At 34.8% G+C, this 15,222-nt stretch overlaps 1 protein-coding gene across 2 annotated transcripts in view; it reads left to right on the forward strand.

Moving 5' to 3' along the window:
* Window positions 1–15,222, forward strand: part of LOC306873940 (amyloid-beta A4 protein-like) — a 32,670-nt gene that overhangs the window by 797 nt on the left and 16,651 nt on the right. For both annotated transcript variants that reach the window (XM_079423536.1, XM_079423537.1), the window contains exons 2-5: window positions 10,379–10,546; window positions 11,677–11,806; window positions 12,771–12,883; window positions 14,018–14,208. In XM_079423536.1, coding sequence (XP_079279662.1) covers window positions 10,379–10,546; window positions 11,677–11,806; window positions 12,771–12,883; window positions 14,018–14,208 — 602 coding nt within the window. The remainder of the gene's footprint in view (window positions 1–10,378; window positions 10,547–11,676; window positions 11,807–12,770; window positions 12,884–14,017; window positions 14,209–15,222) is intronic.

Genomic DNA, 15,222 nt, shown 5'->3' on the forward strand with positions numbered 1-15,222 from the left:
TTCACTGAGGTTTTCATCGAGTAAATCAGTGTTTGTGTGTGTGTGTGAGAGAGAGAGAGAGAGTGTGTGTGTGTGTGTGTGTGTGTGTGTGTGTGAGAGAGAGAGAGAGAGAGAGAGAGAGAGAGTGTGTGTGTGTGTGTTTGTGTGTGTGTAGAGAAGATGGTTTTCCTGACGTCGGGATGCCTTTGATCTTTCCTCAGTCTTTGTTAGGCGATGTTTCTTTCAAACATGACTCGATCAAATGAATCGTTGTGCTAATATCGCTCGAGAGGAACGCGTTGTGTGTGAACGCCTCCCAAGATGGCGGCTGAACTCAACTGGAGCTGCATTGTGTTTCGAGGAACACGCTATTTTTAAACGCTAACAATCAGTTTAAGTGTATTTTTACTGTAAGACACATTGTCTCTGGGTTGGTCTAAGCCTGTAATTTCCCACACCGCAGTCTCCACTGTATTCTCACCATTCCTAGACTCTTAAAGGATGAGCTTTTTTGGGAATATACCATGGTATTTTGGGATGAGCATTGGGGTACCGTGCCGATACCATGATATGTGAATATTGCAGTCATTGGTGTATAAAATACCATGGTATTACCGTCAGATTCCATCAGTATAATGAGAATGAATGATGTAAACAGCGTAGGCCTGAAGCACATGCAGAGTCTTTGGTGATGTTCTGTTTATTGTGCTACAGAGTAAAGATATTGATTAGCTATAACTGTGTTTTGGTGGACTGTGCTTTAGTTGGGCTTGCCACCAAAAGGTCTGTAGAAATAGAGGTTTGACAGCTGTTTCACGCTCCTGGACAAATGTTAAACTCACGCTGTGTTCAGGACATGTTTATACTATAGTATTGGAACCCGGACTGGGCAATAGAGCTCAAATAAATGGCGTTTTATGTGTTCTTCTGCCAGTTGAACATATTTAATATGCATCTTAATGTATGTATTTTTCTGTAAATGCTAAAGGCTGTTCTTCAACCAGAGGAAGCATTGTTTCAGCCAATAATACCAGAGTTTAATTGCAAGACGTAAAATAAACAATCATGACCTGTTATGACCATCCCATGCACTTTTTTCACTCAATGAACCCGAAGAATTTTACACGTCTTTATATTTATATCCACCGATATGATGATTGAAATAATAAACATTTTAATAGGTATATTAACTTTGAGATTTCTGTGAACATTTTTAAGCTGTGGTTTTGTTTATACACAGTTTTTGGCCAAATAAACAGTGCATTGTGATGTCACAGCGCTTTTTGATTGCACATCGTTAGCAGTGAATATTTGAAATGGCTTTATGAAATCTAAACGGCTGCAGAATTGTTTATTTTCATCTGTACCTTGCATAAACATCATATTGCATGCTTCAGTTAGCCATTGTCATCCGCTTGTATTCAGAACTGTAGGTCTGTAAAGGTCACACTGGTATGGGTTTGTGCTCTGAATGAGAGGCTTTGTTGGCTGTAACATGCATGTCAGCAGGTGAGCGATGCTCATAGCCAACACAACAGCTTTCTGTGCTAAACCTCCCTGTAGCGCTTAAATTAGCCCATAAATAGCCAGTGTTCATAATCAGATTTCAGTCATTTTGCAGAATTCAGCAACAATATCTCAGTGAATCAGATGTTTTATTTATCTGAATATTGAAGGTGATGTTAGACTAGCAGTCATTCCTTTGAGTGCTTCAGAGACTTCACTGAATCATTTTACTGTTTCAATGTTTCAAACTTTTCATATGCATTATCAATCAGACATGTTCACAGAAATCTGCTCAGGACATTGTTCATATATATTAAGACATATGTGCATAAATAGAAATACTACTGTTTATTTGTTCATATAATTAAAAATGAATAAATATGATTAATCATCAACCATTCATTTGCGTTGTTATTCAGAAATATTTACAAAAGTCTCTTAACTAAAATTAAAAATATTTAAAAAAAAAACATTTTCTTTACTTGAAATAAAATAAACATTAACTGAACTAAACTAAAATATAATATAGAATATAAATATGTTCAGGTAGTTGTCAAGGCAGGTTTTCTCATTTTAATTTAGTTTAACTTGAAAATAACTAAAACTGAAATAAACAATAATAAAAACTATATAGACATATTTTTAAAAAACTACTAAAATGACAAAAGCACACAATAAAATTAGTAAAACTTTAACTTTAAAATGAAAACAGATTTTAAAAAATTAATTATTAATAAAAACTCTTAATCGTATCTCAATGAGATTAAAAAATAAAAAAAAATTGGTAAATATGTACACCCCCCTGACAAAAGTCTTGTTGCCTCTCCAAGTTGTAGGAACAAATAATAACTTGACTTCTAGTTGATCAGAAGTGGCTTATATGAAAGGCAAAGGCCTCTAGATTACGCTTATTTTACCAAAATAAAATCTTATCATGCCTTGATGTTTAATTATTTAATTAGGACAGAAAGGTCAGACTTTCATGATATTGCTTTTACTGATTCATTATTCTATTTATGAAACGAATGCTTCTTGTTCAGCTTTATTTCCAGTTTTGGCCTGGTTTATGATGATATGATGATATGATAGATACAGTACACTGTTAATGGAGATTTCTTCTTAAAGCATGCTGTTGGACTGTAAAGCCTCAGATGCAGTAGTTGTAGGACTGCAGATGTGTCGTGGTCTCGTGGGTAGTGTTTCTCTGGAGAGAGAGAGCGTTCTGGAGCTGATGAAGTAAGTTCAGTGTTTGGGTTCTGTGTCTGATCTACTATTCAGGAGAAGCTGCTGGGGGTTTAGTACGCTTGTACTGTATTACTAGCATTTATTGCATCGTGTGATGAATTGCTTGTTATACTCTTCATCTGCTGAATGACTTAATGTGCTTTGAACAATTACAGCCACAAATAACTGGTAAATTACACAAATATTTGCAATTACAAATTAAACATGATATTTTAAGGTCGAAAGACTGAAGTAGTATTTTCTTGTAGAATGTAGGCCTACTTCAATCTTTACAAAAATAGCTTGTGATGTTTCTCAGTTTTCACTCAGAAATTGCTAGTATATTTATGGATAATTACACCGATCTAAACATCACATTTTGAAATAGAAGGACTGAAATAGTATTTTAGATTTTTTATTCAATAATCTTTAGAAAAATTGCTTGTTTTTGTGGGGGGGGGGGGGTAAAAGACAGCTTAATGAATTAATGTACTTTGTAACAATATTCACTCACAAATTGCTATTAAATTATACAGAAAGTTCTAAATAAATGGTATGGCATTTTGAATTAAACATGACATTTTGACGTAGAATGACTGAAAAAAGTAACGGCAAGTAACACATATTCAATTAAACATGACATTTTGAATTAAAAAGACATACTCCAGTAATCTTTTGAAAATAAATGATATTTTTTTACAGTTCCTACAGTGTCTTGAATGCTGTGAATGTTGTTGAGTCCTACGACAAAATTCTTATGATTTCTCATTTTATTTCTAGTAAATTGTACTGGTGATTGCAAAGTTAACACATTAAATTAAACATTAACTTTCAAAGTAGAAAGATTGAAAATAGTATTCTCTTGTAAAACATACTTCAGCAATCTTTTGAAATATTGCTTGTTTTTTTTACTTGGAAGCAATTTTCACTCAGAAATTACATTTGGATAAAGAAAGACTGAAATAGTATTTTCTTCAATGCTTCAAAAAAAAAATTTTTTTCATTTTGGATAAATGTGACTAAAAATCAAATGAAAAATTGATTTAATAACACAACTTTAATATAAAATAGTATAAAAGAGTAGTTATTTTGTGCTAAGCCATAGCAGAAACAATCTTTCTTCAGTAATGTGGTTCATGGGTGGTTCTTTCTCCTTCCTGCTCCTGTTTACTCCCAAAGTGGATGTCCAGTGTGTGTGTGTGTGTGTGTGTGTGTGTGAGTGTGTGTGTGAGTGTGTGTGTCTGTGTGAGAGTGAGTGTGTGTGTGTGTGTGTGTGTGTGTGTGTTCATCAGGCTAGTGTTTGTAGTAATGCGTCTGTTTTCCGGTGACCTACATGTGCAGCGAGAGCAGGAGCGTTTGAAGGATTGTTGTTATCATGATTGTGCTTTACTGTGGTCTCAAATCATGCCATCATTTCAGTCTGAATTTGGGCAGAAGAGCATCTGATTGGATGAAAGCTTGATGTTGAAGGAGTAAAAGCACAAGCGGGTCATTAATGATGATGATTTATGAGTTTGACTGTCACTCCATCATCCATTCGTCAGTCTCAGATCTCATATGCTGTATTATCCATGAATAAATCAGTGATATATCAGAGACAGGATCAGGACTGAATAATGTAATCATGCATTCAGGGATCTGTGTTGATCGGATTATAGGCTGTTATTGGATACAGATACCAAATTACTAAAATAATAAACAGTTATTCATCATTTTTAGTGCACACAGTATCATAGACTTCACTTATAGGAATATAAAATATAGCCCATCTACATCACATTTAAAGTGCATTTAATTGAAATATGTGAAAATATGTACAATATACAGTAACATCATGAATTAATGTGCAGTTGTTCATTATTTTGTATTAATGTAGTACTTTTGATTCGGTTATATTAAAAATATAGATTTCATTTCAACAAAAGGTGTTATCATATCCAGATTTTTATATTAATTAATACACTTTTTTTTAAACGCAGTACTGTTATTAAGCGTTTCTGCTGAACATGAGCATGTTTTGATGCCCAGTTTCACGCAAGAAATGTTTATAATCACAGAATTCAAAGTGCATACAATTTCAGATTGATTGTTTAATTTAAAAAATTTATATATAATACCATATCTATATAATATCTACAGCAATAATATTATAAATTAATGTGCTTTTTGTCGTGATGTAGTAGTTAATTCAGTTTTCTTTTATCTCAGTTCTTTTAGTTACCATATCCACATTTCCTCATAATTTCTTTTTCTTCAAAATAAAATAAAAAAAATTCAAAATAAAAAAGTACCACATTATTTATCTTTTCAATTGACCATTATAATGTTTGATTCACTATACACTATAATTGTATGATTTCTGTACGTTTTTGAGTGAATATTGGGTATTAGTTCAGTCTAAATGAAGTCTGAGTTGTTTGATTGTTGCATATGTGTATATATTTCATATTCAGTAATAATTGTAATGATATCTCGTCTGTGGATCTGATGTGCAGAGACTTTCTCCCAGAGGACACTGGGGTTAACGGGTGTGAGGCTGACTGTCGCCATGGCAGCAGAGCGTGGCAACAGTATCTGTGGAAACAGGCATCTTCATCACACTGCTGTGTGTGTGTGTGTGTGTGTGTGTGTGTGTGTGTGTGTGTGTGTGTGTGTGTAAAATAGAACAATTTAATTGATCTCCATATCGCCGTCCTCAGGCGTGTGTGTGTGTGTGTCAGGGGTGTCACACACACACACACACACACACACACAGGTCCTGAGCGGCTCTGATAACACTCTTCCCAATCACAGCTCTGTATTCGCATGTAAATGTGACAGGAGCTCAGCAGATGGACAGATATTCATCTGACCGTCACACGGGACCGAACCCAGCCTGGGTTATGTGTATATATATATATATATATATGTTTATACTGTTACTGTGATGTTAGGTTTTCAGTTCCGTGTGTGATTGAGTGTGGCAGTGGATTGGTCTGGTTTGGTTATTTATACTAGTTTTCCAGTTCCTGACTGCAGTAGTTAATGTTCAGTCTCATAATTCAACACAGTTACTCACATATTAAAGTCGTTTGATCAAATATTTGCTCAGTGGTTGATTTTTAACAGGTTTCACTTTAGAAAACGGTTTTCTTCAGATGTTGCTAATTCATGACACAATGCATGTTAACATTTTTACATCAACTATTATTAATTATGTTTATGCATAAGTGCTTAAAGTGTCTCATTTGATTAAAAACCAGGGTTATTATAATTCACTAAAAATAAAACCATTAAAAATGTTTCATTACTTAAAATAAATGTTAGCTGAAATAAAATAATACATATAATACTTTAATAAATAAAATAGTACAACGTATAAAAAGAATATACACTAATAAAACAACTAAATTAAAAATAATAAACTAAAACAACAAATATAAAAATAAAAACTTATTTAAAGATATTTATAAAAACTATAATTGCATCTTGATGACAGCGACTCATCTGATCCAGTAAGAGTCTAGAGCTTTAAAATGAGTTCATCTTGAGATTTCAGACTTTGATATCTTGGCAAATCTAAACACATTTGAGATCTGAACCTCTAGAGAAGACACGTGTGAGATGAACAAACATCTGAGAAGCAGGAGAGACTTGAGCGAACGTCTCCTGATCTCCATTCAGAAACTAAAATAATATATTAAAGAGATCCTGTGTGATTTTCTTACTCAAACTAGAAACTGAAGTATTCTTTCCTCTCACTAGTTTAAATATCATCCATATTATTATTATTATTATTATTATTATTATTATTATTATTGTAGCAGGGTAAAATCTCAGTTGTGTCTCAGATGAGATTTTGAGCTTTAGCTGTTCTCCTTTACCTTCTCTGCAGTAAATGATCAAATCATTAACCTTTAATGAGAAGCTCAAACGGTGTATAATTAACTAGAACAGATGACCTACAGTCAAACCAAAATCAGCATTTCTCACTTTATATCAGTTTATTCGCTATAGTTTAGAAAATGGTAATAAAATATGAGAAGAGCTCAGAGTTAAACTGCAGAACAAACTCATCTTGATAATATCAGCTAACTTTGGTAGAAAGGTATGTAATGAATTCAGTTGAATTGCTGTCAGCTGTTAAAGTTAAGATAATACCAATTCAGCTCGACCAATCACCAAGCATTGCTTCATTTAGTTCAGTCTGTGGTGGAAAAACATCACATTAGCAATTAAAGAAAAACACAAAACATGCTCAGCTCAGTGTCTGAATATGTTTTGCTCCCAAATGTTACTGGTGGTCCACTGTATGAAGAGTTTCTGGGTATAATATGGCACAGTTTTCTTTATTTTGCTCTCCTCACTTACAGAAATGAACTAGTGTCCTGCACCCACTGGTAAAACAATATCAAAAATGATATCTGGTGTCTGAATCATTTTCAGTTTGACTGTATTTCTAACATGCATCTCTAAAGCTTGTTGAGTTCAGGAAATTAGTGTATAATTAAAGATTGATTTCGAACGCTTTTGTGTGTGTCGTTAGCAGCGGAGGTCAGAGGTCGTGTTTATCTGATGGTTTATAGTCAGCAGGTGTGATCTGACAGCAGGAGGTCATGTGACTCAAATCCTCTGATCGCTCACTAAGCCTTAGTTACCGTCGCTAAGCCTGTCGATCACGCCCACCTGCTCTTGTTCAGATTGAGTGAATCATTTCAGAAATGATTCATTAGTCCAGTATTCATGTGTTTATCATCTATTAAACATTCAGCAGTTATTGTCATATGATTCTGCTCTGAAGAAGCCGGAGGGATGAGATATAAGTGAATCAGGAATGTGTCTGATGCTGATGTTGTCTGTAGGGGGCGTGGCTTCAGCAGGATGATTGACAGCTGACTGTGTGCGGCACTTGATGTCATGATGACTCTAACCAGCGGATTTATGGGAGTTTATCCCGAATCCCCGGCTGACCCTGTGAGCCCACGCGTGTCCATGTGTCTGGATGACATGTGCCGGCCTGTGAAGAAACGGACAGATTTGTGTGTGTGTGTGTGTGTGTGTGTGTGTGTGTTCTTGTTTAAGCTACATTATGGGGACTGGCCTGCAGTCCCACGAGGGAAAAAAATGATTAAAAATAGTAAATGATGTTTATCTGAACGTGTAAGAATGCAAACACAGATCTTTTATTAACAGAAATTGTGCATCAGTAATGTGAAGCTGTTATTAAGTTTAAAAAACAAACCACATTTCTGTTTAATGCGTGGATTAATTAATGACATCAGCCAGTGTAACGAGCTCTAAATGAGCAGTTTAATTCATTTCATTCATCTGCCTGACTGATGTAATATTTCATGTTTTATATTAGCTACAGACCTTTTATTTATTTACATTTTTAAATTGTTATTCAAAGGCTTCCTTGTAGATTTAGATATTTCTGACTTGTTTTCTAAACTTTTTTTTATTTACAAAAACTAAAATAGCCGTGATTCTAGCATGGTGTTAAAAAGTGAATCAATAAATAAATATTTACAAAAACTAGGGAGTGTCAATATAGTAAATTAATCAAATAAAATCTGTCATTTTTATTCAAATTTATTGCAGTTAAAGTAATCCTGTAATTTCAGAAGATTTATTGACAATGTTTTTCATGGTTCAAAAATACATTTCCATAAATATGGTTGTTTCTAATAGAAAAAAAGTCTCACAAATGGCAATTTCTACTAAATAAAATATTTTAGAGCTTGACGCAACTAGAAAAATGCATATTCATTATTAATTTCCATGACTTTTCCAGGTCTAAAAACCACACTTCCTGATTTCCTCTTATATCCAGCTCAAGACCGTAGGAACCTTGGTTCATAAATAAAGAGGCAGATAGGTTTGTCCTTGACATTGCACCTGAAAAAGAAAGGCTAAAACAGAGTATTTTGTTAATCAATCATTTCTGAGCGGAGCTGTTGATGAGATTCTCTGAGTGATTTATATCAGTGTTTCTCATCCAGGCCTGGAACATGTTTCACAGATAAATTGTGAATTAATTGGTTTTCATTTATAAATAAATACAGTGTTAGGTGTTTCTCCAGAACATTTCTCCGTGGTTTCTTACTATAGGAGTCTTTTGATCATTTTCAGTTTTTAAAAAGAATCCTTGTAATAAAGGCATTAATGAGGATCCAGAGTGCTGATAGTATTAAGAGCCCATGTTTTATTGGATGTTGATGCAGTAATTGAGTGTTTTTGATGGGAATGCTGGCATATGTTGCATATATCAGTCGATATATTTTTCTGTTCATAATAGCATCACAGTCTGATCATTGTTTTCTTGGTCCGCTAATAAGATTAAGAAACACAAAACGTTAGCAGGTCTTCCTCTTTCTGTCTGTCTCTTTGTCCTTCTCAACACAATGCGATCATTCATCGGCGTTTCTCAGACTCAAACTCCCTCAGACGGCCGTCACAAATTACACAGCGTTTGTGCGTCTGAAAAAAGCTTGAAAACACCATGTCGAGGTGGAGACTGAGAACTTCACTGTTTGTACTCTGTATTTCTGTCTTGTTTTCCAGTACAAATATCTAAGCATCCTTAATTTACTCTAGAAGCAAAATGACTTCAGATATTAAGGACAAAATGATCAAAACTAAGTGAGTTTATGCTTAAAACAAGGAAAAGTATCCGAATATTGGTTTGGAAAAATAATCTTTTTTTTCTGTTGCCTCTGACTGATATTTCTTTCTTCATTTATGCATACACACACAGTTTTGATGATTTGTGTGTTTTTTAGAAAGCAAAGTTTGATATCTTAACTTTGCTTCTCAATTAAATGTATCTTGATTTAAGAATTTTTACATATTTTTAATGGAAAACAACAAGTTATAAAATGTTTGTAACTCCTTCCTGATGACGTGTGTATGGAAGGCCATTAACACCACTCATTAAAAGATCGAAATAAAGGTCATTCAGACTTTTTTTCTTGCAATTGCCAATTTACATCTCTTTTCCCTCAGAACTGCAGGAGTTGAACTTGCAATCATGAGAAATAAGTCAGAAAAACTAACAAAATTTTGATAATTTTGTCAGAAAACAAGACTTAATATTTGAAGTAATTTTACTTGTCAAGTACATTTTACATTAATGGTGGAATGACCTGCCCAACTCAATCCGAGTCCTTCTTCAAGAGTCGGCTAAAAACACATCTCTTCATCTTTATTTGACCCTAACTCTAGCACTCTCTATTCTAATTCTATTCTTTAAAATAAAACTTGGCTCTTTTAGACTTGCACTCTATTCATTTACTATCTGCTTGTTTTCTTAAAAAAACAAAACTAACTCTAGCTTCTCTATTCTTTTTGTATTCTATCTATTTGTTTTCTTTTTATTTATTATACAATTAACAAAAAGCAAAAAAGGCCTCTAACACTAGCTTGCTCTATTCTTTTTCTATTCTATCTGTTCAGAATTTAGTTGGTTTTGATTGCTTCCATTGTCTTCATTTGTAAGTTCTTTGGATAAAAGCGTCTGCTAAATGAGAAAATGTAAATGCATCCTGATTCAAGAATTTTTCGATTGTTATACCAGAAAGATGAAAATATTTTTTGCAGTGTTCAAGCTCATTCACTTCCATACTGTGGTGTATTTGGGAGTGAAGCGAGGTTTCTAATGAAGAACGTCTGTGGTTGTGTTCTGCCGCAGGTTCCGTCGGACTCCAGCACCGGATTGCTGGCCGAGCCGCAGGTCGCCATGTTCTGCGGGAAACTCAACATGCACATCAACATTCAGACGGGAAAATGGGAACCCGATCCGTCTGGAAGCAAGAGCTGCGTCGGGACAAAAGAGGGAATCCTGCAGTACTGCCAGGAGGTGAAGACAGCGCTCCTGTCCTTTATTTATGACCGCAATACAAGGCCAGAGATAATGTGTGAAAGATCATATACGAGCCGCTGCGTCATCAGAGCCACTTTGACCCAGAAATACATCAGAGTTTATGAACTGAAGCACTTCAGATGCTCTTTGCTCGTTAACGACATACTCATTCAGATATTGTGCCATCATATCTTGGACTATAAAGATTAGATCATTTATTCAAACATTAAATAATTAACACACCAATAATACACTGTAAAAAAAAAAATTATGGTAAAAAACCGGCAGCTGTAGTTGCCAGAATGTTACTGCAAAATATCTGGTAGCAACGTTTTAAGTTTTACAGTTTTTAACTTTCATTAACTGATATAATGTTAATATACCAAGTACTGAAGTACTGAAATCTGTTTTATATGTTTGTAATACACTGATAACCACCTAAAGCAGGAGCTGATGAGAATCACATGATGAACCAAAGCAGATTTTAAACATTAACATATATAGAAGGTGCACAGCGTCATTCACACAAACACTAAACACCATCATGGTGAGACTCATTAAACTGAAATATGCTATAAACATTCATTTAACAACATTATGTGTAACATACAACCCTAATGTACACAACTGATGAGAAAAAACAGCTCAGTTTTATTCAGAGGCTCAAACTGAGCAAAAATATGCAGTTTGGTTCAGGTCCTGATATTTCTATGATGAAATTCTGATGTTTGTAATATAAATCAATGAGATCTTTATAACAGTACAGCAGATACTGACATAAAATGATCTAAATATCACTCTAAATCTCCAATAATATGTCTTAGATTAGATTGAAATGATCCAAACATATAACGCAATGCGATGCTGATTGAGAGATGAAGAAATAAACGCTCCTCAGAAGATCCTGATGATCAGATTTGAGACGCACTGATTTTTCTAGAAAATGATTGATGGAGAATCAAGTAAAGCTGAGCTGCTTCAGTCCAGTAAGAGTTCATCTGGAGATATGACTGCAGTTATTCTGACCTTTACTTGATCAAAATCAGTACAGACATTTCTACAATTACACTACAAGAGCTTTTACTGGATAAAACACAACTCTAAACTCATGTGTGTGTGATGTTCAGGTGTATCCAGAGCTTCAGATCACAAACGTGGTGGAGGCCAATCAGCCCGTCAGTATCTGGGACTGGTGTAAGAAGGGCCGGAAACAGTGCCGCAGCCACATGCACATCGTGGTGCCCTATCGCTGCCTGGGTGCGTGAGTCTCTTCATACGCAAGAAAATACATTTCCTAATATATGAATGAGCAATATATTAAATGACATAATGGTATATGTGACCCTGGAGCACAAAACCAGTCACAAGGGCAAGAAAAATGATCTTGTTTAGCCTTTGAATTAAGATTATTTTTCTTGCCCCATTGGCAGATATTTTTGCTTGTTTTAAGCACAATTTGGATAATATTTTCAGAAAACAAGACATAATATCTTAAGTCATTTTACTTGTCAAGTAAATGCATCTTCATTCCAGAATTTGTAGATATTTATACAAGAAAACAAGACAAAAATACTAAGAAAATCTATTTTTTGCAGTGTACTTATACATCACAATATATGTAATTTTATATATAGCAGTACACTTTATAATATATAGATGTACATGTGATGATATGGTACTGCATGTGTAAACATATATTGAACATATATTATAATCATGCAGTATATACACACATATATGGAACTGTATATTTAACAATCATTTATGATATACACGTTTCATATTTGAGAATATAGCTAGTTTACAATAGCTTAAGCACACCTGCTCATAATAATGCACTTTAGTGAATCACTAGCTGAAAAATGCTCAGTCATTACTTTTTAAATCAGGTAACACATATATATTAATGTTGTTTGGCCGATCGTTATCCTGACCACAGGCTCTACTCTTCTGCACAATAGTAACCCCACAAACTCTTTATTAACACATGCCAGAAACAGTTTTACATTTCAAAATAATACAACATTAAACACTAACAGATCTCCCTGTATTCATTTTGAGCAAAAACATATGACATAACACTGCATTTCAAAAAAGCATTATTTTGCACTATATAGAAATGTATTATGCAATATATTGCATTATATTTTGTAGTATATTGCCATTTATTTTTGTTCCATAAGGGCTTGTTCAGCTCATCGTGTTTCTCTCTCTGTATCAGTCGGGGAGTTCGTGAGCGACGCTCTGCTGGTTCCTGATAAGTGTAAGTTCCTGCACCAGGAGCGCATGGACATGTGTGAGAGTCACCTGCACTGGCACACCGTCGCCAAAGAGGTCAGAAACACACACAACACAAATACTGCAAAAATGGGAAATATTATTGTGATTTAAAACAGCTCTTTTCTATGGTAATATGTGTTAAAGTGTAATGTATTCCTGTGATCTACAGCTGTATTTTCAGCATCATTACTCCAGTCTTCAGTGTCACATGATCTTCAGAAATCATAATAATATACTGATTTGCATGTGGAATGCATATTTTTGTGGAAACCGTGATGCATTTTATTTTTCAGGATTCACAGATGAATAGAAAGTTCAAAAGAACAGCATTTATTTGATCTTTTGTGAAATTATAAATGTCTTTACTGGCACTTTTGATCAATTTAATGTGTCCTTGATGAAGCCAAAAAGTGTTAATTTCTTTAAAAAGAAATCTTACCGATAAAAAATACTTTGATTTATTTAACTATTGATTTTATTTGAATGAATGAATAAAATGTATTTGATGTGTGCTGGACATGTTTGAAGGTTATTATAGTTACAGCTAAAACTAAAATCATAAAACACTATAAATACTATCTTTACTATAAAATAAATGGTCACTGAAATAAAATCAAATATATAAAAATTGAACTTATTTTTAATTACATTTATTTAATAAATTTACATTTATATCTGTAGTTGACGAGGCAACATTTCTCATTTTCGTTTAATTTGAAGAGTATAAATAACTAGAACTAAAACTGAAATAGAAATGAATAAACTTGTATAGACACGTGTACGTAAATGCAACAAATTCTAATATAAATGACAAAACGACACAACAAAACTACTAAAAATGTAACTAAAATGAATGTGAAAGCAGCAAATATTAAAATAAAAATATAATTTCAAATATTTACACAAACTAAAAAGGTGATACTAAAATAACACTGATATGTTTTCAGGAAATCTGTAAATATTCCATTTTATATTTACTTGTTAGGAAGTATGGGACTGTTTATCATTATCATACATGTACAAACACACAAATAAATATATTCATGTGTGTTTTTTCAGTGTAAGACTCTGATGGGGTTTGAATCACTGAATTGATTTCTTTATTTGGAGTGGTTTCATGTTGTTGATCTGCTGTTTGATATTGAAGTTCCTCCTGTCCGTAAATGACACTCTCTCGTCTCTCTACAGTCCTGCGGTGACCGCAGCATGAATCTCCATGACTACGGGATGCTGTTGCCATGCGGTATCGACCGTTTCCGTGGCGTCGAGTTCGTCTGCTGCCCTGCGGAAGCAGAGAAAGAGTTGGACAGCGCAGCCGCTGAGGAGGACGACTCAGACGTGTGGTGGGGAGGAGCCGAGAACGACTACAGTGACAACAGGTGTGTGTGTGTGTGTGTGTGAGAGTGTGTGTCTGTGTGTGTGTCTGTGTGTGTGTGTGTGTGTGTCTGTGTGTGTGTGTGTGTGTGTGTGTGTGTGTGTGTCTGTGTGTGTGTGTGTGTGTGTGTGTGTGTGTGTGTGTGTCTGTGTGTGTGTGTGTGTGTGTGTGTGTGTGTCTGTGTGTGTGTGTGTGTGTGTGTGTCTGTGTGTGTGTGTGTGTGTCTGTGTGTGTGTGTCTGTGTCTGTGTCTGTGTCTGTGTCTGTGTCTGTGTGTGTGTGTGTGTGTGTGTCTGTGTGTGTGTGTGTGTGTGTGTGTCTGTGTGTGTGTGTGTGTCTGTGTGTGTGTGTGTGTCTGTGTGTGTGTCTGTGTGTGTGTGTGTGTGTGTGTGTGTGTGTGTGTGTGTCTGTGTGTGTGTGTGTGTGTGTGTCTGTGTCTGTGTGTGTGTCTGTGTGTGTGTCTGTCTGTGTGTGTCTGTCTGTGTCTGTGTGTGTGTGTGTGTGTGTCTGTGTGTGTGTGTGTGTGTGTGTCTGTGTGTGTGTGTGTGTGTCTGTGTGTGTGTGTCTGTGTGTCTGTGTGTGTGTCTGTGTGTGTGTGTGTGTGTGTCTGTGTCTGTGTGTGTGTCTGTGTGTGTGTCTGTCTGTGTGTGTCTGTCTGTGTCTGTGTGTCTGTGTCTGTGTCTGTGTCTGTGTCTGTGTCTGTGTGTGTGTGTGTGTGTGATAATACATTTATTACAATAATAATTGCATACATAGTAATAATAATACTTTAATAATAATACCTTTCATACAATCTTATTATATGTTTTTATTTAATATCCAGATTAACTAGAATTAAACTAAGCTAAATGTACTTTTTATTGGCATTGATGATCGGAGACTGTGAGCAATGATCCATTTGTGTTTGATTTGGATTTGAGTTTTTGTGCACTTTAAAGTGTGAACACATGATCATAAACCCCGTAATATGACACTTGATTTGATCCCTGATTGAATGGTGGTAGTATTATGATGAAGGA

The sequence above is a fragment of the Barbus barbus genome, assembly GCF_936440315.1.
Source record: "Barbus barbus genome assembly, chromosome: 8".
Lineage (NCBI taxonomy): Eukaryota > Metazoa > Chordata > Actinopteri > Cypriniformes > Cyprinidae > Barbus > Barbus barbus.